The sequence below is a fragment of the Emys orbicularis genome, chromosome 10 (genome assembly GCF_028017835.1).
Source record: "Emys orbicularis isolate rEmyOrb1 chromosome 10, rEmyOrb1.hap1, whole genome shotgun sequence".
NCBI classification, from domain to species: domain Eukaryota; kingdom Metazoa; phylum Chordata; order Testudines; family Emydidae; genus Emys; species Emys orbicularis.
Window position 1 is genome coordinate 64,067,561 of NC_088692.1, and position 24,014 is coordinate 64,091,574.

General features: G+C 43.8%; 1 protein-coding gene across 1 annotated transcript in view; it reads right to left on the reverse strand.

Annotated features, from left to right (window-relative positions):
* The window catches only part of MYZAP (myocardial zonula adherens protein), a 92,648-nt gene that overhangs the window by 61,009 nt on the left and 7,625 nt on the right, over positions 1–24,014 (reverse strand). The window contains exons 2-4 of the mRNA XM_065412707.1: positions 22,457–22,546; positions 3,550–3,705; positions 2,485–2,643 (exon numbers count right to left, since the gene is read on the reverse strand). Coding sequence (XP_065268779.1) covers positions 2,485–2,643; positions 3,550–3,705; positions 22,457–22,546 — 405 coding nt within the window. The remainder of the gene's footprint in view (positions 1–2,484; positions 2,644–3,549; positions 3,706–22,456; positions 22,547–24,014) is intronic.

Consider the following 24,014-nt stretch of genomic DNA (forward strand, 5'->3'; position numbering starts at 1 on the left):
TCGCTGTCCCCCACACTCACTCACTTTCACCGGGCTAGGGTGGGGGTTGGCGTTCGGGAGGGGGTGTGGGCTTTGGGCTGGGGCCCAGGGGTACGCAGTGTGGGAAGGGGCTCTGGGCTGAGCCTGGGGCAGGGGGTTGGGGTGCAGGAGGGGGTAAGGGGAGCAAACTCTAGGAGGAAGCTTGGGTGGAGGAGGGGGTCTCCGAGCTGGGCAGAGTGTTGGGGTGCAGGAGGCGGTACAGGGTGATGGCTCTGAGAGGGGGCTTGGGCTGGGGGTTGGGGTGCAGGAGGGGGTTTGGGGTGCTGGCTCCAGGCAGGGGCTCAGGGCTAGGGGTTGGGTTGGGCTAGGGGCAGCACTTACCTCCGGTGGTTCCGTAGGCAGCGGGTGCAGTGAGGCTAAGGCAGGCTCCCTGCCTATCCTGGCCCCACACTGCTCCTGGAAGGCGCCCCTGGGGGGGAGGGGAACACGTGGCTCCACATGCTGCCCCTCTCTGCAAGCACTGACCCCACAGCTCTCCCAGTCAATGGGAGCTGCAGGGGCGGTGCTTGCAGGCAGGAGCAGCACGCAGAGGGAGACCCCTGCCCCCCGGGCAGCGCTGGCTGCATCCGGGGGCGGCGAGGGGCCAGGGTAGGGAGTCTGCCTTAGTTGCTGCAACGCTGAGCCGCCAGAGATTGCAATCGACTGGGAGATTCTCAAGAATCGACTAGTCGATCGCGATTGACCGGTTGGTGACCACTGCCCTAGGTGCTACTGCAATAACAATACCACCACCATTTTGGCTCCCATCATTGTAGCATTTAAATATCAAGGCAGTAGGCTGATAATGGATCAGCTCTGCTCACTTGCCACTGCCCTGCATCCTGTGTAGTCATTTACACCAGTCAGAATGAGAGCATTTGACACTTGCTTTTCACTCACTTTTCACTGGTGTAAATGACCATACAAGGGACAGGTCAATGGTGAATTGAGCCCAGAATATTTAGAAAGAGGGCAAGTTTCCTCAACTACAAGAAGCCACTTGGTAAAAGAGAGTCAGTGATTCCTGACTATTAGAAAATGGCCTAATACCATATGAAGATACAGCCTGCAAGTGCCTGTAAGCAAAAACAAGCAGATATTAGGAATCAACATTATTACATCCCCTTAAATTGTTAGCCTGACTCACAGCGATCCTCTCTTTTATATGAAAGTTGATCTGTGATGAAGTGGGACTGTTCTTAATGTTTCCTCTGAATACTGTGTGGGTGCCTCAGTTTCCCCTATGCATTGCTTAAGTCTCCAGGAAAGAGACAAAGGCCAGAAAGGCGGGGCTGGAGGGGGTTTCAGTTGGGAGCTGGCTGGGGATAGGAAATTAGTGCAGACAGGGTTGTCTGGCTCACTGGGCCCCAAAATGGACCCGGCTGAGGGATCCTGTTCTCTGTACCTACAAGCTCTGTTTTAGACCATGTTCCTGTCATCTAATAAACCTCTGTTTTACTGGCTGGTTAAGAGTCACGTCTGACTGAGAAGTGGGGGTGCAGGACCCTCTGGCTTCCCCAGGACCCCGCCTGGGCGGACTCGCGGTGGGAAGCGCACAGAGGGGCATATACTGAATGCTCCAAGGTCAGACCCAGGAAGGTGAAGCCGTGAGAGCTTCTTGCCCTGAAGACAGTCTGCTCCGAGGGAGAGGAGGCTCCCCAGAGTCCTGACTGGCTTTGTGGGGAGCAGTTCCAAAGCATCGCCCGGGGTCTCCGTAACATGATCTCTTGAACTTGAAATCAGTAGAGCATCATCTGCACTGGCCAGCTTCCGTAAACTGGCTTCATGGGTGGGATGGAGTAAAGAGAGAAGGATGGATTATTTGCTTTGTGCTAATTAGCGGAATTACTAACTAAGCCTAGAGAGTCAAAGATCAACAGATGAAATGTTTAGCTCCTGCATGATTGTGGCACTGAAGTCAGTCTTACCAAGGCCACTGAATTTACACTTCTCTTTCAGGAGAGCTGTTACTTATAGTTACCTATGGAAATGTTAGTTTCTCTTATTAGTCAATACTATCTGTACAGTAAAATTTGTGCAAGAAGCCACTGTTATTAGGCAACCCCTTACCTTGAAACTGCCCCAAAGTGTCCTTAAATGAATTGACTACTTTACCATTTGTAGTAGCCCACCCAGAACTGGAGAGGATGGATTTGATCAGTCTTTCAAGTGCTGCTTAAACAATTTTCTATGTATTTGATTTCAGATTATAAGGGCTTTGGAACAGAGACCCTATGACTTGTTTGGCAGCTTACTTGCTGAACAGAAGCAGAAATGTAATGCTCTGGTCAGTGTGTGCATTAGGTATCCCCCTCGCTCCCAACCCACGGAGGATGAGAGTCTGTTACAGTCCCCTGCTACAGAACAGAGGTTTTTTTGCTCAGAGTGTAGAGACTCAATAAACAACAACATTATAGAAAGGATATTTGAGAACATCTTTTAAATTAAAAAAAATATATAACTCACATCTTTAATGTAATTCATCTCTTCTTTCAGCTGATGAGCTGACCACCCATAAACCACCATTTCTTTCTTATGGTTATTGTCAGTCCTGTGCACCACACCATACACCATGCCATCAGATAACTTCCCTGTAGACATTCCATTCGGTACATGGTAGGGTTGCTATTTAAAAACAAAAAAACCAAACATCTTTTACCCTAATACTAAACACAATAACAAATTCAAAACAGAAAAAGGGGGCATGCTACAGACCTGCACAGAAGGACACAGACATTCCTTAGGTCTTATATACTTGCATCATCGAGGAATGAGAGAAGTTTCATTAGTCTTAACAGAAATTACATGTGTATGTACAACTAGAGGACAACAGACTGGATTTCTGGGTGAGAGAAAGTTATGGGGTTATTAAAAAAAGAATTAATTGTTCAAGCCATTGACTTACTCAAATTCATTACCAAGATTTGCTCTTTTACACTTGTGTATATGTATGGTTGGGTTTGAAGGCTAGGGGTAAGTAGATGTGTAGGCACAGCCCATAGCAGCTGTTTTCCTTTGCCTGGAGCTGCTCTCAACTTTTGTTTATAATTTATTTTCAAAATGTTTCTTTATGCACCCTTTAAAATAAAAATATCCTGGAGGAAAAACCAGGAGACACGACATGTAAGATGTTTTATTGCTCATTTTAAAACTTTCTCATGAAGAAATACACGATAGATGCAGGTTTTATAACTTTCTTATGCAAGGTCAGTGCAAGTAAGAATTACGGTGCAAAATATTTAGAAACTTATGAATAAACGTGGGTCATTTATACATACAAACCCTTATTTAACTTAGTTCTCAGGAAACATCTGAAATTGAAACTTTCAATTTAAAAAAGGAATACATTAACTGCATTTAGAACATGAATTTTAGATTATAGTGGTTTGATATTTAGTGCTCAAAAAAATCAGGAGTTGTTTGTACTATAATTTGTTTATATTTTAAGCAGTTCAGTTCACATTTGAAGTTTTTTTTGTTTGTTTGTTTTTTAATATATAAAGCTGGCATACTTTCATGGTATCCCAATACTTTAGGTTCAGGTTCTGTTTCTCCTGCAGGATTTAGTAACATCATTGGAAGACTTGAAGTAGGGCAATGAGCTGCATGGTATTTGCACATATTTGTGTAAGTGTTAGGAATGTTATCAATTCTTGTAAGGGGGACACAGAACTCGGAACTCAGGTCCTAGTAGGTAAAAGTACAGAGGAAGTTAAACTAAAAAATAGATATGCATGTGTGTGCCCCAATTTCAGAGGAACACTGTGTCCCCGATTCAGGCTTTCAACACCTCTGAAAAGAATTAGGTACAAGGTGTCACAAATTGGACACCCAAAACTGAAGTGCACAAAATTAGTGAACACTGCTGAAAAATATTTATGCATCTGCTTAACTCTATGCACATGAACAGTCTCATTAAACTCAGCACATAATGTAACTGTTTGCAAGATTGGGGCATAAATCATTAAAAATTACAAACATACATTTTTAGTTTTTTTCCCCTCTCTATATACTTAGCAGGACCTGGGTAGATTTGGGAACATTCCTGAAGGTTGCCCTCAGTCCCTCAGATAAAGATTTTGTAACTAAATAAATATTCCCATTCAACAATAAGAGCTTTTAAAGCTTTTAGGTGTTGAAACCTATTAAGTTTTTAACCTCCATCACATTTCAACAGTAAATATTCTCCTTCCCCATCAACTGAGGGATGAGAAAGCTGCAGCTCAATTTTCAATCTCTTATGATGTCACATCCCACTAGCTCTTCAGTTCTTCAGATAACACAGAGAAATAAAGACCAACCCAGCGTGCTATTTCTAGTGTAAAAAAGCTAAAATGCTGGTGGGGGATGAAGAACAAAGGGGATGATTGGAGTTCACCTTTAAAGTACTAATGTTAAAGGAACCAAAAATACATCTCCTAGAACTATTCACTCCACAAGACAATGAGCTGGCAACTGTAATACATAATTTGTACTGTATTCTTAGACACAGTACATGAGTTAATCTCTCTGTTTAGAGATTGTTTTTAAATGATACCTTGTACTGATTTTGAGCAAGCTGGTTTGTCTATATTAGATAATCACACTCTACATTAGCTGTACATGTATCTGTGAAAACAATAATATTTACCACACAAATGAAAAGGAAATATTGCTGTAGCTTTGACATTTAAAAAAATTACATAATTGTGAAATATTTCCAAGCTTCTGTTACCCTGATATTTTCTCCCCAACATCGTATACAAACTATCACCCAACCCCCTCCCACCACATTAAAAGAACATTAAAGTTACACGGTCAAGCCCTCCACAGTTAGGAAGTGCCAGAAATAAGGTTGCCTGTGTAACCTTAATTCAGACCCTTGTGCATATGCATTATAATACATTATCTAATTACATGCTCACATGCTGGTTTTTTTCCAACAGGACCTCTACCTCATTCATTGTACAAGATGGACGTGCTTGGGGGATGAATCAGGATTGTGTAGTAAAGGTGGCTGTTGTCTATAAGACCCCTGCCTCATTTATTGTACAAGTTGGAAGGTGTGTAGTTAATAAGGCACGGCGGGAAGAGAAGGATGGTCTCATGCTAATAGCAGTTGAATGCTGCCCTGGACAACTGGATTCTATTCCTACCTCTGGCACACAGAGTTCCGGTGTGATGCTAGGCAAGACACTTAAAAATCAAAACATTTCACGGGTAGTCATTACTTGTGTGTTTCTCATTTTCTGAGTGCCCAGCTTGAGACCCTGGGATCTGATGTACAGAACACTCACACTCTGACTTGCTAAACTCTCACAGCTGCAACTGAAGTCAAGAGGAGCTGTTATTTGAAAATATCAAGTGCTATATACTGCTAAGCGCCTGAAAAAAAATCAGGTCTTAGACATATCTAATTGAGCATTGCCTCACTACCAGTGCCAGTCTCTTTGACCAGACATTCCCAGTTCCTCCCTCCCTTCTCTTCATCTGGTCCATCTCTTCTCTCCCCCCCCCCGCCCCGTTTCTCCCCTCCCTGTATTTTTGCCCCAATCACCCCACTCCCTGGCTCTTTGTAGCAATCTCTTTGCCCAACAGCCAGCCCCAGTTTCCCCCATGCACATCCTGGCTCCTTCTCATCTCTTTCTCCCCCAGCCCCTGCACTCATTCACTCCCCACTCCTTTCCAGTCCCAGTCTCCTCCTTCAACCACCTCCTGTCTCCCCCCTCCTCTAAGCAATGATCTCAGTGTTGTCATTCCTCCCCAAATGGCTCCCAGATCCCCCATTTTCTTTCACCAGCTCCCAGTCCCAGCCTCTCCCTGTCCCAGTCTCCTTGCCAAACAAGTCTCAGCCTCCTTTTTCTCCCAACCCCAGCCTCCCAATCCCAGTCCCACCTCCACCTCACAACTCCCAGTCAGTTTCTCTCTCCCCCTTTCCTCCTCCTGTCCCAGGAAGTCTCCTTGTCCCAACTACTCCTTTCCTTCCTCCCTGGTACAGTTCTTCTCCCTTCTGCATTCCTCCTCCATGCTGTCTAACCTCATTCTGAGAAATGACTGAAACCTATGAAAAATTCAGAAAGCCTTTGACAAGGTCCTCATCAAATGCTCTTAAGCAAATTAGGGAGTCATGAGATAAGAGGAAAAGTCCTCTCATAGATCCCTAACTGACTAAAAGATAGGAAACAAAGGGTGGGACTAAACAGTCAGTTTTCACAGTGGAAAGAGGTAAATAGCAGGGTCCCCCAAGGACCTATACTGGGATCAGCACTGTTCCACATAGTCATAAATGACCTGGAAAAGGGGGTAAGAGTGAGGTAGCAAAGTTTGCCAATAATACAAAATTACCTTATAGTAAGCTGTTCCATACCCCTAAAATCACTTTTGTTGCCCTTCTCCATACTTTTTCCAATTCTAATATACCTTGTTTAAGATACGGTCTCCAGAACTGCACGCAGTATTCAAGGTGTGGGCATACCATGGATTTATACAGTGACGTGGTATTTTCTGCCTTATTATCTATCCATTTCCTAATCGTTCCAAATACTGTGAGCTTTTTTGACTGCAGATGGACATTGAGTAGATGCTTTCAGAGAACTACCCAAGATGACCCCAAGATCTCTTTCTTGAGTGGTAACAGCTAATTTAGAACCCATCATTTTGTATGTATAGTTGAGATTGTGTTTTCCAATGTGCATTATTTTGCATTTTCAATATCATTTTATTGCCCCATTACCCAGTTTTGTCAGATCCCTTTGTAACACTTCACAGTCTGCTTTGGACGTGTCTATCTTCAATAAGATCATAAGAACAGCCATACTGGGTCAGATCAATTGTCCATCTAGCCCAGTATCCTGTCTTCTGACAGTGGCCAATGTTCTTATGTTCTATAAAATCATGAATGGTGTGGAGAAAGTGAATAAGGAAATGTGATGTGCTCCTTCATATAACACAAGAGCCAGGGGTCACCCATTGAAATTAATAGGCAGCAGATTTAAAAAACAATCATCAGGAAGTATTTCTTCACACAAAGCACAGTCAACCTGTAGAACTCATTACTAGGGAATGTTGTGAAGGCCAAAAGTACAACTGGTTTCAAAAAAGAATGAGATAAGTTCATGGAGTATAGGTCCATCAATGGCTATTAGCCAAGATGATCAGGGACACAACCCCAAGCTATGGATGTCCCTAAACCTCCAACTTGCAAGAAGCTGGGATTGGACAACAGGAGATGCATCACTCAATAAATTGTCCTGCTCTGTTCATTCCCTCTGAAGCATCTGGCCCTGGTCACTATCAGAAGACAGGATAATGGGCTACATGGACCACTGATCTGACCTTGTATGGCCCTACTTATGTAAATTCAGCATGCGGTAAACACCCAGAGCATGGAAAATTTCAACCCAAATGGTTAAAGTTTCAGAAACTTATAAGCAACTGTAAAAAGAGTCTTATAATGGGAAATGTTGGGCAACCTTAATAAAAAATGGTGCTAACAACCTTATCTACTACACAAACGCAAATGCACAGTATAGCGCAACTATAAATATACAATTCCATGCTAAAAAAAACTATCACAGGCATATTTTTGTATCCCAGTAATCAAAGCTACATAATCACATACTACTCTACCCATCATTTAAAAACCATTTGCTTTGTTGAAAACAGAGAAAGCAAGCTTGTTTTACAGGAACTGGGTGGGACATGATTCAACACTGGCTTTTCATTTCCTGGGTTGTACAATTCGTTTGGTAGTTTCATATGAACTCCACCCTTAAATAATTACTTGCATTAGAGCATTAAATAATAATTTCCGTCTCCCAGACGCCCAAGACAGTAATCATTTCAATTGTGGCAAATTACTTCAGAAAGTAATATGCTTCTAAGGACCTGAACATTATCCATGGAATAGCTACTGCCTAGCAACAGTAGCTTTCAAAGTCACACAATTGGTTCATTATCATTTTAATGGCACTGTAGTAGCTGAACTTGTTGAGCCCCAGCAACAAACTTCTACTGGGTATCCAAAATGGTACAGGGCTCATTTAAAAATCTCGCTTATAGGCATTAACATGGAGATTATGCATAGAGCTGTACAAATGACTGATTTTTTCCAGTTTTCTGGCAGTTCCAAAAAGACAGAATTGTTTGACAAACTGAAAAGTTAAAAAAAATTGCTCTGAATTTTAAGATTTGTTTTAAAAATTAAATAAAATGAGGACCTTTATATGAAATGTCATTTTGAATAGAAAAAAATGAAAATATTTTGTTTTGAAAATGTGGAAACAAAATGTTTAGATTTTTTCTTCCTTGTTTTCAACAGAAACAATTCATCAAATTCAACACAAAATCATGAAATGTTTGGGTGGATCCAAATGTCAATTTTTTGCAGAAAAATTTTTCAGTTGGAAAATTTCAACCAGCTCTAGTTATAAACTTTCTGGCCACAACTGGGCTTTTCCTATGCCAGGCAATGTATCTGTGCAGAATGCCTTGGGAAGATCTTTTCTGGCAAAGATCTAGTAGATTCAAACTAATCAAGATCCATATCCATTCAAACCACACGGTCCCCCAAATACACTTATTTCCCATTAACACACAGGAGAGTAGATGTACAATTCCATTGTGCGGTAAATGTGTGACATGTAGGTATATATATTACACAATCACTGCTTACACCTCTAACCATGCCTTTTGTTATCACCGCCTGCTCCAGGAATTGTGCCTCCTTTCAGGCTGTTCTGTAAGTTTAGAACAGTGTCCCAAGCTTCCTCCCTCTCTCACAAGAGAGAGTTCAAAAATTCCCCTAGTTTGAAAAGCATTCCACATCTAATAAGTACATGACATACATTTGTTCTCTGCTTTACACTGTATTGTTTTGGTTTATGTAGTTCCTTCATATTGTGAACTCCCAAGGGCAAGGATCGGTTACAGTTTTGGCACAGTTTTCCCATTGTTCAATGCTGTACAAATTGACAGCACTATCTGTTATATTCTCTTTTACTGTCATTTTTCTCTGGTCTTTTCCCTCCACTCAAATCTCTTTCCACCCCTGCCTTTCCCACCTCCCGCAAAGAAGTTGGTAGTTCTATCATTTAAAGTTTATTTTTTCTAAACTATTTGTAGCAGGGTATAAGGGCACTACCTGGCCATTGTGTTAATCACAATTCAGCTGCCTGTTTCACTTGCACAGCTACTCAGGGGAAGGGCTAGTGGAGTGGCCGCTTGGAAGGCGGAAAGGAAAAAATTCATTGGGGAAGTTCAGGTTCACACCCAGGGGTCAGAGAATGTCTTACCGATTATCTTGACTTATTTTACATTCTTGCTATAAACACTTGCCACGTTACAGGAGAGGATCTTGCTGACTGCAACTGTTTTTTCTCATGTTATTCCACCGGCATGCACCTGACATTACACACCTCTTCCAATTTGCGTTCTCTGAGCACTTACTTACCCCCACCTCTGGTCTGTGTTTCTCCATCAATATTTTATCATTTTTTTCTCCCCCTTTCTTTCTTGTTGCCCTATCATACCTCCTCCCTACCATATTCTCTTTCTCCCAAATCCCCGGTGTCCCCCACTCCCCAACCCAGCCTCATAGAGCACTAGAGCCTTCACAGCCAGTAAAATCTGTTTAACACGTGTTTACAGCCACACCTTTTCCCTATTCCAATGCAGAGGGGAGCCAGGCTAGTAGATCCTCTCCCCCTGTTCATGTATTCAGTGATAAAGGGGTGGAAATGGTAATCACCACCTCTCTCTGCTGCATGGTCAATGGTGAGGCAAGTGATGGATCTCTCAGTTGGTGATATTAAAAGTCAATGAGTGTCTTCAAAATATTCAGGACCAGATGAGCACTGGCTAGGATCATTGCACTCAGCTGCTGAGCTAGCTAAGCCAAGTTGTCAATGCTAGTGGACTTTAAAGCCAAGATCCAGTCTAACCACCCCCATTTCTGGTCAAAATCATCAACTACTGCTAGAGAAATATAAAGGAAAGAGTTTTAGCTACCACGGCATTGCCACACACTCATCACTGTGATATCCGAGCACTTCCCTGAGCAGACACTATAGAAAAAGCGCTGAATTTTATTTAAAAACTATTCTAACATGCTAGCTGCTGACTTAAAATTACAGGCTTATTTTCAGTGATTTCTGAGTCTGTGCTGCAATGTAAGTTAGTAGTGAGAATATACCATTTTCTTGCACAGCAAATGCTACATGAATCTATCTACAGTAGCTTCCAGGGATGTGCTTTGACTCAATGTGCAGTAGCACAGACACAATACGTCGGGTTATGTCTCATAGCATATCCCAAAGAAAAGCAGATAGTTATTTATTATTATTCAGTTCCTTGCACTATTTTAAATAGACATAGACACCTGAGATGTTGCAAAATTCCTGCTAATTACCAGATGTCCAGTTTATCTCTCAACCCAAATAATAGACAGTTTGGTATGAAGCAGAGCCACCATAAAAAACAGTATGAGGTGCAATAAAGTTCTCCTCAGAGCATAAGTGCTGCTTTTTGCTTCCTCTTTTATAGGCAGGCATGATGCCTATTAATCTACATGTACAATAAGAAACACGTGCCAAGGAGAGATTTTCCCCCAATCCATATCCAATATTCCATTTTAAAATCAAAAGATATGTTCAAGACTTTCTTATCACTCCACATTCCTCCTAAACAAGAGCTCAAAGTACACTCTAGGCATCCTTTTTAAAAAAAGAGTAAACCCATCTAATTTAATGATTAAGACACATCTTGGTGTGTTTGGATCAGTGGTTCTCAACCTATTTATCATTGTTGGCTCCATCCAATGCTACCTATATGGCCCTGAGGATGTCACATGGACCACAGCTGTGTGCTGACTGGGCCACAGGTTGAGAACCACTGGTTTGGATACACAATAACAATGGATTCATGTAGGGGTGGGTGCGGGGCCGGCTCTAGGCACCAGCAAAGCATGCAGTTGCTTGGGGCAGCAAATTTGCAGGGGCACAAGAATCCAGCATGGGAGCTGAGAACCAACAGGAGGCCCTGGGAGCTGTAGTTCTTTGGTTAGCTCCCTGCCTATAGAGCCAGCCCTGGAGCAGGGAAAGAACTACATTTCCCAGCATTCCCTCGGCTGCAATTAACAGGAAAGGGAGGGGGAAGGAGTGTGGAACTGAAACCTCATGCTGTAGCTTGTTGTGAATGGTAGGGACAGAGCCAGCTCTAGGTTTTTTGCTGCCCCCCACCCCAGCCCTGGGCTCCCCCTGCACCCCCATGTTGCCCCAGCCCTGGACTCTCCCCTGCCCACACCCCCTGCCGCCCCAGCCCTGAGCTCTCCCCCCACCAGCATCTCCTGCCACCCCAGCCCTGGGCTCTTCTCCCACCCGCACCTCCTGCTGCCCCAGCCCTGGGCTCTTCTCCCCCCCCACACCTGCACACCCTGCCGCCCCAGCTCTGGCCCCCACCTGCACCCCCCTGCTGCCCCAGCCCTGGGCTCTCCCCCCACCTGCATCTCCTGCCACCCCAGCCCTGGGCTCTTCCCCCCCCCCCCGCACCTCCTGCCGCCCCAGCCCTGGGCTCTTCTCCCCCACCCCCCACACCTGCACACCCTGCTGCCCCAGCTCTGGCCCACCTGCACCCCCCTGCTGCCCCAGCCCTGGGCTCTCCCCTCACCAGCATCTCCTGCCACCCCAGCCCTGGGCTCTTCTCCCACCTGCACCTCCTGCCGCCCCAGCCCTGGGCTCTCCCCCCCACCTGCATTTCCTGCCGCCCCAGCCCTGGGCTCTTCTCCCCCCCCACACCTGCACCCCTTGCCACCCCAGCTCTGGCCCCCACCTGCACCCCCCTGCTGCCCCAGCCCTGGGCTCTTCCCCCCCCCCACCTGCATCTCCTGCCACCCCAACCCTGGGCTCTTCCCCCCCCCCTGCACCTCCTGCCGCCCCAGCCCTGGGCTCTCCCCCAAAGAAAGAATTGGGTGGACTAAATGGACAGTGCACCTCTCTATCTGAAGCCTAGCAAGGGAGGTACGTGGATCCCACTAGAATTTAAAATGAAAAGTAAGGGAGGGGAGGCTCTGGACCTGGGCAGCTTTAGATACAGTACCAGGCACGTAGGAGGATTTACACTTCTGAGCCATGGAAGCAGAAATTGATTTTTCCTTTCCAGATTTAGCTAATATTCAGAAAGGGAATCTAGCACCTGCCTTCCAGATCTGAGCACTCCTGAATTTTGAAGTGTTCAAGCTCAATTTGGGCAGCTGTTACTTCATTTCTCCCAAATCAAATATACTGATCCACTGTAACTTGCTGTAGAAAAAGTAGAATAAATTGAGCAAGAAATGCTTCCCAGTGGTTATTAGGACTGGAATTGCTGTTTTCAACAGCCATTGCTTTTTTTTTTTTTTTTAGTTTTGGTTTTATTTGTTTAAAAGGAAGACAGTGATATTGCATTGGCAAATTCCCCATAGAAACAAAGACTGGAACAAAAGAATAATAAAGGCACCTCAACTTTTCCTCATTTATGTAGGACAGTCTTATAATATGCATCCAGATATCCTTCAATCACACAAGCTGAAAATTGTTCCACTTTACTGCAGTTCTGTAACCATATGGGAACCAATCCTGTCTGTGTTCTGTGCACATCCAAAATTCCTGCTGAATGACCCGCCCTGGGAGCGAGTTACCAGTGACCCAGGGCTGGGGTGGCAGGAGGGTGCAGTTGGGGGGGGAGGGGAGAGGAGAGAGAGAGTCCAGGGCTGGCGGGGGGGCAGCCAAAATTTTGGGGCAGCAAAAAACCTAGAGCCGGCTCTGGGTGGGTGGGTTAAATAAGAACTTAAAAGTTTTAGCAAAACCTAACTGTTAATTACCTATAATATCTCAAATCAATTCCTTTGGCAGCTAGTAAAAGTAGTTAAGATATGTTTCTTATTTCTTCCTATTCCCAGAGCTATCAGAGTATCTGCTATATCAGTTCTGTCTCCCTTTTGTTTATAATACAGTTACCAATGATATAGACAGTGATAATGTTCACACAGTTGATTAAGTTACAGATTTCCTGTAAAGAAGAATAGCATCTTTATTATATCTATTCCATCAGCCAAAATTGCTCTACTGTGATGAGAGATTATTATTTTTCTTGATATTACTTTGGTGTTCATGAAACTCATATTACATTCAGCCTCCTTTGCAGATGCTACATTATATTTTTAAATGCATTATTGATATGGAAAATGTGCCAATACATATCTTTTCAAGCATTATTTCTTGAAATGCAGCATATATTAAATATAGACTGAAAGAAATATACAAGTTAACTTCTATGATTCTATACCATTTCCAGGAACTGTAGAAAATTCAAAGAGTACCACAGTTAGCAAAAACTATCACATATTTATCTACCAGTGAAGTAGCTGATTTTATAACATATACTGTAGCCTAGTAGTACCTAGCTATTACATACTGCTTGTCATCAGTAGATCTCAAAGTGCATCACAAAGTCTACTTTAGTGGTGCTCAACCCTGGAGAGTCTATGTCTCATCCAAAGGAGGTGCAAAGAACCCAAAAATAGTCAGAGAGACATCATGAGATCATATTAGTGCAACTCAAAACCACTTCTTATTAAAGGAGTATCAGGTAGAGAAGTCTACAACCCAGTGCCATCCCACGGCATTTTTATAACTCTCTGGCACTGCCTTTGACACAATACTACCCCTCTAACTCTTATCATTCCCAAGCAGCTGGCAGAGATGGGAAGGGAACCTGGGAATTATCCATTTGCTCATCAATATTTCTGTTGCCTTGTCACATGGAAAGCATTCTGCTGATGCAACTGTTGTGTTTGCTCTAAGAGCTCCAAATCAGATCTGTAGACTCCACAAGAGTTACATGTGGTTCAACAGTCAGGTGGAGCTTCATAGAGCAGAATAGGGCAGTGTCACAGGGCATGCGACCTCACCCTTTCTCTTTGCAAGCAGTCCTCACACACTCTTAAGTTCACAATAGCATATTTTATTTATGTCTCATGCAGTTTCATGTCCCATCACCATAAGGCTTTACCCAATCTTCAATGTACTCCTTGACCGAGGGATGATTGTCTCACTTTTGAGATCCTGATCTTCTTCGCCCTTCCTTCCAGCCTTTGCCCCTCTCTTCCTGTTTTTTTTTAAATGTCCCAGCTGATGAGCTGAATCACCTTGTTAGTTGTTTAGTCATCCAGTCCCTAACCAATTATCTCCTCAATTTGGCCCATGTGGGGATATTTGCAAATTGCATAGAGGGATGAGTCAGCCTTAAACTAGTCACAGGTTCGTAGGCCTTCTCACTGCATTGTTAGCTTGAGCTGTAACTTGAGTTTTGCACCTAACCTGACTACAGTCCACACAAAAATCTCTAGCTCAATTTAAATGGTGCTTGAAGCCCATGCTAGTTAGAATGGGAATGCAGTATCTTGAATTACAACAAGTCATCAACTACTAATCCAATCACTCTGGGTATGTCTACACAGCAATTTAAACCCAGGCTCAATCTAACCTCCACCTTGTATCCACACGGCAAATGTGCTAACCTAGGGCTCATTCCCAGGGTCCCAGGCAATGTTCCCTCTATTTTTTTCCATCCATGTGCAGAATAAATTTTGTTATGTGCACCGTGGTGATGTGCGCCACTAGTAGAAACAAAAAACTTAAATATATATTTTTAAAAAGTTACCATAGGTATAATTACTCCAGCCAGGATAGGTTAGGCATTTTAGATCTCACTACTCAAAGAATTAAATTTAAGTGTAAGAGAAATAAAAATTATGAAATGCATAGACCAGTCAAAAAACGAAAATAACACATTTTGAAAGAGTAAAATTGCACACACACACACACACACACAGTGTGTGTGCTGGCTGCTGGGGAAGTTTCTGAGAGACACTGTGCCCTGTCTCTTTAAAGCACTCACTGAAAGCTCTTCTGCTCCTGAGCCCTGTCCCCTCTCCCCCACTCTGCAGAGATTGGGGGACACGGGCAAGGGAGGGAGAGAGAGAGAGAGAGAAAGCACACGCACACTGGCTGCTGGGGAAGTCTCTGAGACACCGTGTGCTGTCTCTTTAAGGCACTCACACCACCCAGAAGGCTCGTTCAGACCTCAGACCACAGCACTCTCTCCTGCTCTGAGTCCTGAGCCCTGTCCCCTCTCCCCTGCTCTGTGGTGATGGGGTACAGGGGTGGGGGGGAAGGGGACACCCTGACATCACCATCCTCCTCCCCCACACTTTGCACAGCCAGCAAGAGGGTCCCAGGAGCAGCTGCATGAGCAACGTGGCTGCAAAACAGCAGCGGGGAGGGGCATCTGAACACACGCTGCCAGATGTGCTCTGCTAATCAAGTGCGTGGCACTTGAATCACTTCTGAGAGGCTGCACGGCTTAGAAGGTACACAGGCCAAGACCCTTCAGGGCTGGAGGGTCTGAGCCCATAGTAAGTTGGGACCTAGGGTCTGAGCCCTATTGGTCTCCTGTGTGCACATGGCTTCAGCTTGACTTGGGTCCTAGAAGTGCTCCTGTGTATCCCAGAGTTCCTGGCAGCAGAGGAGCATGCAGCCAGGGAGCAACCGGAAGTGCCATTACTGTCTGGCCAAGCATGCTACCCCTTTCAGCTCCTCCCGCAGCAGCGGCTCTGACTCCTCCTCACAGCTGTGTAGAGCTTGCCCAGAACAGGGAGCAAAGTTGACAGGCAGGAGGTGGCTCCCTGTCACTGAGATGTTGGATTAAAAATGCAATGTAGATGGTCAAGCCCAGGATTCCTTGCCACAGGTCAGCTGACTTAAGTCCCACTAACCCTCGGTGTACATTACTGTGTAGACATAGCCTCTGTGAAGGTATTGTTTTGCAGTGTGATCACTCTCAGTAGGCTTGAGTGGAGCAAGTTGAGTGTACTAACTGCAGTAAAGACAAACCCTTAGATGCTACAGTATGTAACAAAGATGGGTATAAAATTCAGTAAGTGCTCAAAATAAGGTCTTGTCTACACTATAGAGTTTTGCCAACAAAAGTTTGTTGGTGATCAAAAAGCGCTATAACAAGATTGTTATTGCATGTTCACACTATGCTCCCTCTGTCATCAGAAAACGTCCACAGTTGGTGCTCTAGCATTGTAGGTAGCTATCCCATTTCTGCAGTTAGGACTTGTGGGAAGGCGGAGTGGATCGCAGCACATCATGGGGGCAGGTTCAACATCCCATGATGCATTATTTCCATCCCAGCATTCCATGGTCTTCCAACTGCATTTTGTGACATTTTTCATTGGCCTCTGTTTACTACGCGCCCGCCATCTCTGTGTGAAAGGATGGATCCTGCACTGCTCCTGTTGTGGTCACTGTTATGAACACATCGTGGATGGTCATGCATTGTATCACGAGCTCCCAATCTGAACAGGAATCAGAGTTGCGCGACCTGCTGTGTGCCATGGAAAGAAACACCAGATTAACTTTTGGCATTCACGGAGCAGCTGCACACAGTGGACTCCTGAGCTTTTGAGCTCAGGAAACAAACACTGAGTGGTGGGATGATGAGCAGTGGCTACAGAACTTTCGGATGTGGAAAGCCACCTTCCTGGAACTATGTGCGGAGCTCACCCCAGCACTACAGCACAAGGACACCAAAATGAGAGCTGCCCTCTTGGTGGAGAAGTGCATGGTGATCACAGAGTGGAAGCTGGCGACTCCAGTCTGCTACCAGTCAGTCACGAATCAGTTTGGAAGTCGATCGTGGGTGTCACGTTAACATGAGTGAACAGGGCCATTAATCACATCCTGCTACAAAGTACTGAGACTCTTGGCAATGTGTGTGAACTAGTGGATGGCGTTGCAGCAATGGAATTCCCTAATTGTGGAGGGGCAATAGATGGAACGCATATTCCAATTTTGGTCCTGAACCATCTAGCAACAGAGTGCATCAATAGAAAGAGGTACTTCTCTATGGTATTGCAGGCTCTTGTGGATCACCATGGGCATTTCACTGACATCAACGCAGGCTGGTCCGGGAAGGTACATGACGCATGTATCTTCAGGAACACTGGCCTGTACAGAAAGCTGCAAGCAGGGACTTTCTTTCCAGACCAGAAGATTTGGGGGGGGGGGGGGAGGGCGATGTTGAAATGCCCACAGTAATCCTGGGAGATCCAGCATACCCCTTACGCCCATGGCTCATGAAGCCTTACAAGGGAAACCTGGACAGCAGCCAGGAGCACTTCACCAACAGGCTGAGTAGGTGCAGAATGACCATGAAATATATATTTGGCAGATTAAAAGTGCATCTTTATGGCAGATTAGATCTAAGTGAGGAAAACATTCCCATAGTCATAGCTACCTTCTACCTAATCTTTGCAAGGAGAAGGGTGAAAAGTTTGACCAGGGGTAGAGCGCAGAGGCAGATCACCTGGCTGCTGATTTTGAGCAGCCTGATACCAGGGCTATTAGAAGGGCACAACAGATGGCAATTCGAATCAGGGAGTCTTTGAGGCAACATTCTGATAATGAGAACCAGTAATGTATATTTCTGTTCACTAATCTGTTCATTATTTTGAGTTTTCTTATTTTGCCTAACACTTGTGATGTTTCCCGAGTGGGATTTACCATAAGCAAATGATTAAACTGCATGCATATGTTTTACTACCAGCAGCTATCACTACATGTGGGACACAAATAAAGACTGGTTATCTTTCAGAGAGTTTGTTTTTATTAAATACCAATTAACATATACAAAAGGCTTGGTGGGAAGGGAGTTAGCAATGCAAGGCAGTGGATGCTCTCATAGCTGTGCTTAAGTCCAGCTCTCATTTTGGAAGCTGTCCAAAGGGGTGGAGTGAACAGGATACTGAGATGTTCCAAAAAGTTGGAAGGAATGTGTGGGAGGAGTTTGGAGAGGACATGGAAAACAGTTCTGTATTGGCTGCGGGTGGGGGGGGGGGGGGGGGGAGGGAACGTGAGCACGCATCCGTTCTGACTGAAGTGTGATGAGGAACTTCGGCATCTCTGTTTGCTTCTCCATGACTTTTATCATCTGCTCATGGGCCTTTTGAATGTGCTCCACACTCTCCTTTCTATCCCATCTTTCCATTTCTCTCCCTGTGTTCTCTTTTTTCTGCCTCAAGACGATTGGAGCACCCCGCAGAACATGTTCTCCTTGCTCCACCTTGGTCACTTCCATATCTGATGGAGGCGCTCCGCCGGTGTGTAGGTGGTTCCCCTGAAGGCCACATCTGCATAAACACAAGAAACAATAATACACAGAAGCATGATTGTTAGTGCATGCACAGCACTGAATCATTACGTTAAAATACATCTCTTTTCACATATGAATTGTTTCTCACTGTCCCTGGCAAGCAACAGCTCGGTGAATACTCTAAACATGGTGAGTTTGACCCGGAGGCGGGGGGTTGGGCATTCAAGATGGGGCAAAGGATCTAAGGTTTTTTTTAAGGGGATCACTGGAGGCGAGTAGGGACAATATTGTAAATTCTGCCACCGTTTTCCACAGGTGGGGATCACTGAAGCAGATATCTCACTCCTGATGGTAAACAAGGATGCAAGGGTGCATCTACTTCATGCATGCAGCTTCAGACCTGGCTCCTATGCTGTTTGCCTGTGTGCCGCTTTGGTCCCTGCACCAGTGATTGTCGATTGGCCCGGGAAAGTTTCCTACAACAGGGAAAGGAACAAAGCAGCTCTGCCAAAGAACCTTCGACAGAGAATTGGCGAATACCCCCAGGAAAGTTTCCTAGCGATCTCTCTGGAGGATTCCTATGAAATCTCAGTGTGCATCAACACACTGTTCCATCACACTGCTTAGCTGCACAGGGAATGTGAAGCACACTCAAACACACTTGTCTTCCACATTTCTATCCCTTCACCCACTTCTACAGGATACAAGGACACCTATATGTCAAATAAGCGAGCGGCATCAGCTCAAAAAGATCACTTACCAGGAGTCTGCTCTCCAGCATCTTGCTCGCTGGAGACGGAGTGCTGGGACTAGCTAGACACCTCCTGCATGGAGAAGAGTTCCCGATTTGCAGCACCACCAGACGACCCTGCCGTGGGCTCCACATCATCCTCCAACTCCACCTCTACGCCATGACTTTGTCCTCAGGGTTAGGTCCACTGTTCACCACCTCCAGCCCCGTCGAAGGATCCAGAGGGCTCTTGGCAGTGGAGATGGGGTCCCCGTGGGGATGGCGTCCAGCTCCTTATAGAAGCAGCAGGTCTTCAGCGCAACACTTGAGCAACTGTTTGCCTCCCTCGCCTTATGGTAGACCTGCCTCAGCTCCTTTATCTTCACTCGGAACTGCGCAGTGTCCCGATCGTAGCCCTTATTGCACAAGCCATAAGAAATCTGCCCATAGGTGTTGAAATTCCTTCAGCTGGAGCGGAGCTGGGACTGGACAGCCTCCTCTCCCCATATACTCAGCAGATCCAACTGCTCCAACTGTGGTCCAAGCGGGAGACCATTTGCCCCATGGAGCCACCATGGTCAGCTGGGAGACTGTGATGTGAGCTCTCCACGCTGAGCAAACAGGAAGTGGAATTTCAAAAATGGCCTTTAAAGATGGAGGGATGGATGCTTGTTTACCTAGCTGCAGGGCAGCGGAGTTCGAACTGCTGACCTGAGCGGTCAGGATGGGCATTGTGGGACCTCCTGGAGGCCAATTACAGTGACAAAACCAAGCATGGTGTCCACACTGACATTTTGTCGACAAAAACTTTGCCGCAAAAAGCTCCATGCCTCTCATCGAGGTGGTTTTATTTTGTTGCCAAACAGGAGAATTTTGTCAGTAAAAGTGGCATTGTAGTGTGTACACCTCCCCTATTTTGTCGACAAAAGCTGCCTTACTTTCATATCCAACACCAGTATTTTTCTGAATGTTTTTTCACAATATCCAGTATTTAAAGACAATACAACATTGTGCTCATACAGCTTTGCTGTCCAGTGACTGTCATGCTGTTCCTTTCGGTTCTTGGCACTGCACAGCTGTATTTGCATACTTTAATTGTTAAATTGTTAAATGCAAGCCTGAAACTGAACAGTCACCTAACCCCTGTCTCTATTATCCCTATTTATAAAAGGCTATAATTCCCTGTCTCACAAAGGCGTTCTGAGGATTAGTTAATGTTTGTAAGACACTTTAAGAATAAAGTTGAGTCAGTCGAATATGGGTGGATCAACTCAGATATTTGATCATGATATCTTGAGATATATAAAAGTATCTTATCATTCTTCAAATAAAATTTAAAAAAAGAATAAAGAGAGTCCTGTCTGCATTCCCAGTTAATATGCAACCAGATAGGGTTTATACAAGCAATCATTACAGTGACAATAAAATCCATCAGTAATAAATTACAAACTTCTCTTGACGGTATTAGGTGAAAACCGATTCACAGTCAATAACTTTTTGCAGTTGTTTGTTTATATGGTGATATGCATTTATCTATCTACAATGGCCACCAGATACAATCTGATGGCATGAGGGGTAAAATGCTCCACATGTTTTTGAATATTTAATTGCAATGCCCACTGCCAACTAAATATATACTCTTGAATATCAGCAATTATTATTGACAAGAATTACTTACCTTTGGAAAACGATCAGACTGTTATAACTCAATGCAATAAGATCACACAGCTGATAGATAATTCTGAATTTAACTAATATAAATCATAAAACAATATGTAGGAAGAATCCAGTGTCTTGGGAATATGTAAACAAACTTACCACTTTGCATTCTAGACTATACAGAGGATTAATACCGTTGCTCCCCCTTAATACATTCTCTGGTATAAAACTGCCAGCCTCAACTTGGGTTAAATTTGCAATTTGAATTTACAGTTGTAGGGGGAGAAGGTGGGAAATCTCATTTGCTTCCTTTAAATTCAAGGCCCTACAGTGAAAAAGACTGTCAGAAATAAAAACTGTCTCAGCTCTGATTATTCATGGGCCTCTCACACTTCTTTTCATTATTGTTTCCCACATACTACAGTTAACATATATCCTGCTCAAAAACAAACTAGAACTACTCTTAATGTGGGTGGACCCTACATCCATTGCCCTAATTAATTAGCAGAAATTCCTTGGGTATCGGATACAAATGTGGAGAAGATTTAAAGTGGAAAAAAGTATTCCACATGCTACAACTACTCAGTTTAAATATTATGGGTTTGATTCTAATTGACACTAACCCATCTTCGAGTGAGTGCAAGTCACACTTACAGCCACTTTAAGACCCCTTTAACAGCGCCAGAGTGATGTCAAGGGGCTTAGTGTAAATAAGAATCCAAGCCTGTATCTTTGCACAACTGATATTTGATAAACCCCTTACGTTTTGACAATTTTGAACAAAATTGAAAGTAGGGAAAACATTTGTCTCTTGCTGAATCAGGCTACAGTTACGTTAATTTAGAGATACTATTAAGTAGTTGGGTTTTGAGGTGATCCTAGTGCCGCATCACAATTCAAGCATTGTTCTGCTAATTTCTTGTTTCGGTTTGGTTTATTAAAGTGTTCATGTGGTCAAATAGTAAAAGATGCCCAGCTTTCCTTTTTAATCCTGGCTTAAGACAGGATAAACATATTTATGGCACTAAAAATCTGGCGCCAAGTACTTTTTAAAAGGTGTTTAGGTGCCTAAATAACTGTAAAAATCTGGCCCTTACAGCTTGGTCTTGCACCCCTAAACTCACAAAGCTTTGCCACTGCTTCTGTAGGAACAGAACTGGACCCTTTGTCTCTTTCTCACCACACTGCTCTCATACCATTTTCTTTCCAGAAGAACCTTGATTTCCTTCTTTTGTATTTTCCCCATCAGTATTGGTCTATCTCCTCTGTGTAATATAGTTAACAACTTATACTTCACTTTTTTTTTCTTTTCTTCAAAAAGTCATAGGAAAGCCAGTTCAAATACACATTTTTAAGGCCCCAATCTTGCAAAAAACTTAAGCACGTGCATAACTTTACACACAAGTAGTCCCACTGAAACCAATGGGGACCATTCATACATTTAAGACTTTGCAGGATCAAACCCTAAGATGCTAAACTCTTTGAGACAAGGACCTTGTCTTTGCATGCACTAGTATGGTGCCTAACACAATGGGGCCCTGATTTTGATTTGGGCCTCTGTTACAAATATTAAATAATAAAATCTTGAAAGTACCTCAGCTGCCCATCACCTAGAGCCTATGTGCTGCAAAGCTGTTCTAACCCTTTTATCTCCAGGCACAATTTTGCTGCCCCCAACTTCAGAGCTCACCCATACCTCAGTTTTGAGCACAGTATAACTTTTATGTGAAATGTCAATTTTCTTTTCTTAAATTTGCAAAGATGTTGAAATTCCCATCAATATTAATCTCAGTTTCTGTGGAAGGGATGAAACACACATTCTGATTGTTACCAATTGCATGCTGGTAAATGCCAGCCTACACACAATGCACTTACTTTTTTTGTTCTTTCCAGTTTATTTGCTCCTTGTTCAGAAAATGAGCCTTCATCAGGTGGCACTGTTAGGCGTAATCTACAGACATTCATCTAGAAAGGAAACAAAGGTTTTCTTTCAGTTTTAAGAATGCTAAGAAAAATCATTTTAATAGACTCCTCTGTAAAATAAGATGTGCTAGCTTTCGAGTTTTCATCCATGCCACAAACAATGGAAAAAGTTACTTTTTAATGGCTGGGTTTTTTAGCTGGCAAGAACTAATTCAAGGAGAACATTACATACCTGAAATAATAACATGCTGTTGACTGAAATGGGCTTTTGCTATGTTCACCCAAATGACATTGAGAATTGAAATACACTAACACTGAAAATAGTTTTCTTCTGTTTCTCTGTTTTGATTGCAATTTGGCACATCTTTGATCTTTAAGATGGGAGATTCAGTATCTGAGAACACAAAATGCTTTCTAGAACAGACCCTGTTTTTATGTTGAGGACATACCAATAGCTTGATCCTGGAAACACTCATGAGTTTAGTTCCACTGAATTCAATGAGATTAATCACATCGGTAAATTATAAACATGGCTAAAAGTTCATAAACTCTTTCATAAAAAAGTGTAATCAAGGTCCCTCTTCCTACCTGACCTTGGAAAAGTCACTTCCTCTTTGGTGAAACGGGGTTAATAATACTGTTTTCCCCTCACATTGTTTCCCTTTGTTGTCTGTTTAGATTGTAAGCTCTTTGAGGCAGGGGCTGTCTTTTACTACAAGTTTGTTCAGTGCCTAGCATGACAGGGCCCCAGTCTTGGCTGGAGCCTTTAGGTGCTACAATAAAAAGCAAGAATGATTCCTAAGCAATAGATACCAACTGTTGAAATGCAAAACACACACTGTCCAAACTAAAATCCCAGACACTCTCTCTGACATCTCCTTGTGGATGTCTAGCTGTCAGCTCAAGCTCAACATGGCTAAAAGAGAGCTCTTAAATTTCCCCCCCAAAAATCCTCCCCCTCTCTCTCAGCCACTATGGACACCACTACAGTCCTACCTGTCACTCAGGCCCAAAATGTGGGTATCATCTTGGATTCTGACCTCTGTGTCTAATTCTTCACAATTCTTTGTGCATAACATGTCTAAGATACGGCCTTTTCTATCCATCCACACAGCTAAAATGTTCCTCCAGGCCCTCATGCCTCAATTACTGCAACATCCTTTTCTCTAGCGTTGACAAATGCAATCCTGTTTCACTCATGTCCACTGAAATTGCTGCTGCACAGATCATTTCCCCAGACTGTTGCTTTGACCATTTCATCCCTCTTTGCATCCCTCCATTAACTCCCCCTGCTCTGTCACTATGAACATAAGCTACTTGTCTTCACTTTCAAGGCCCCTTAGATCCCTTTAGATCAGTGATACTCAGACCTCAGTGGTTCAGGAGCCAAATTAGCGATCAACATTACCCAGAAGAGACACCGTAGCGTGAATTCATTGTTTCATTTACTATAGTGCTATATATTCATATTTCAACAGTATGACGGGAAATATTTAGTTTTTACTCCCAG